Here is a 1,697-nt window from a genome sequence, read left to right on the forward strand (position 1 = left end):
TAGAAAAGGATAAGGTAGTGTACTAATGTTAGTGAGAAGATTCTTGTTATATGACATTTGATTATATGCTCCTGAGTCTAGAATCCAAAGGTTAGCAGGTGGGTGACAACATTTATATGAAAGGTCTGTAATAATTTCACTATAAATAGAACGGGCAAGAATACCTGCAAAGTTTGCAGCTCCACTGGCAATGTTGATGTTGTTCAAAGCTTCACATGTTGATCCTCCCTGAAAGCTTTCCAAAAGATAAATCAGTTTGATTTGTTCATCCCTAGTCAAATGTTGAAGAGTGTAACTGCCTCCTCTTTGGCTGTTGGTACCCTTATGATGTCCTATAAACGATTCACCTGATTCTCCATCCACAGCAGCAGTGGTTGCATTCTTCCCTTTTCTGAACTTGAAATTCGGTGGAAACCCATGTAATATATAACACTTGTCTTTTATGTATCCCGGCCTTTAGCAGTAGTCACAAAACAATCGGAGGCTTGAAGAACTACCTTTTTGTTGAAAGTTACCAAATTGTTGTCTATATCTATTCCCTATGTTGTTTTTGTATTGAGTGTTGTAGTTTGTCTTGAACTGACTTCCTCCATGAGCATTCAGTGATGCGGCTTCCATAGTCAAATGGTGGTTTTGCCTCTCATTGTTTTTCCTCTTAAATTAGGATAGAAAATCCTTGAGCAAAAGTTGGAAGAGGATTCATCATTAGGATGCTTCCCCTCACAATAGTGTACACCTTGTTTAGCCCCATTAGAAATTGTGTCAATCTTCTATCCTGTTCAGCCTTGTATATCGCTGTTTTGGCACCATAAACACATACACAATTAAATTGATTACTGACATCTAAAGTTTCAAGTTCCTCCCATAGTCTTTTAATCTTAGTGTAGTAGGTAGTAACATCCATGGATCCTTGAACTAAATCACTAATTTCCTTTTGGAGTTTATAGAGCTTCGCACCATTAGTTTGATCATATCTATCCTCCAACTCTTGCAAGAGTTCAGCAGCATTGCTTACATATTGTAGGATGTCAGTCATGTCTTTCGAAAGTAAATGCAAAATCCATGAGGTGACCATGTCATCACATCTCTCCCATTGGTTGATTTGAGGATCATTTTGAACTGGCTTTTTACGTTTGCCAATGACGAAACCCATTTTATTCTTAACGGACAAATCACGCAACATTCCTCGTCTCCATGACCTGTAATTAACTCCATCAAACGCAGTAGGTATTATTCCAAAGCCGACACTCTCAAATGGGTGTATGTACATAAGATCGATTGGATCTATTTCTTTCACCATTATATGAGGATATACGCAATGGATCAAATCTCAATCGAACAAAGAGAAGAAATGATGTGAGTAGTTCAAACAAGAAGAAGTAATCAGAAAACTAGAAACAAAGATGGAAAAATTGAGTGAACGAATAAATTGGGGGACTCAATTTCAATTCTGTAAAAATGGAAGAAAACAATGTATGTAGTTGACTAAGAAGAAAAGAAGAACATGTATAAGTAACCTTGCTCTGATATCATGTTAAAATCAGTGATGAAGCTCCATTGTTAAGCTAGGTTGAGCTTCCATTGGATCCCTTGAGAAGAATCTGGAAGGAGAATATTGTTTTTGTATTGAATTACTTGAATTAGAAGAAAAATACATGTGCTTGTCTAGTATATACACACTTCTGCACTCTAACTAA

The 1,697-nt window shown here is 36.8% G+C and overlaps 1 protein-coding gene across 1 annotated transcript; it reads right to left on the reverse strand.

Moving 5' to 3' along the window:
- Positions 1–655: 655 nt before the first annotated feature.
- LOC107003766 lies at positions 656–1,300 on the reverse strand. Its single transcript, XM_015202050.1, has one exon. The coding sequence runs from the start codon at positions 1,298–1,300 to the stop codon at positions 656–658; it is 645 nt and encodes a 214-aa protein (XP_015057536.1).
- Positions 1,301–1,697: the final 397 nt, after the last annotated feature.

The sequence above is a fragment of the Solanum pennellii genome, chromosome 11, assembly GCF_001406875.1.
Source record: "Solanum pennellii chromosome 11, SPENNV200".
In the NCBI taxonomy this organism is placed as follows: Eukaryota; Viridiplantae; Streptophyta; class Magnoliopsida; order Solanales; family Solanaceae; genus Solanum; species Solanum pennellii.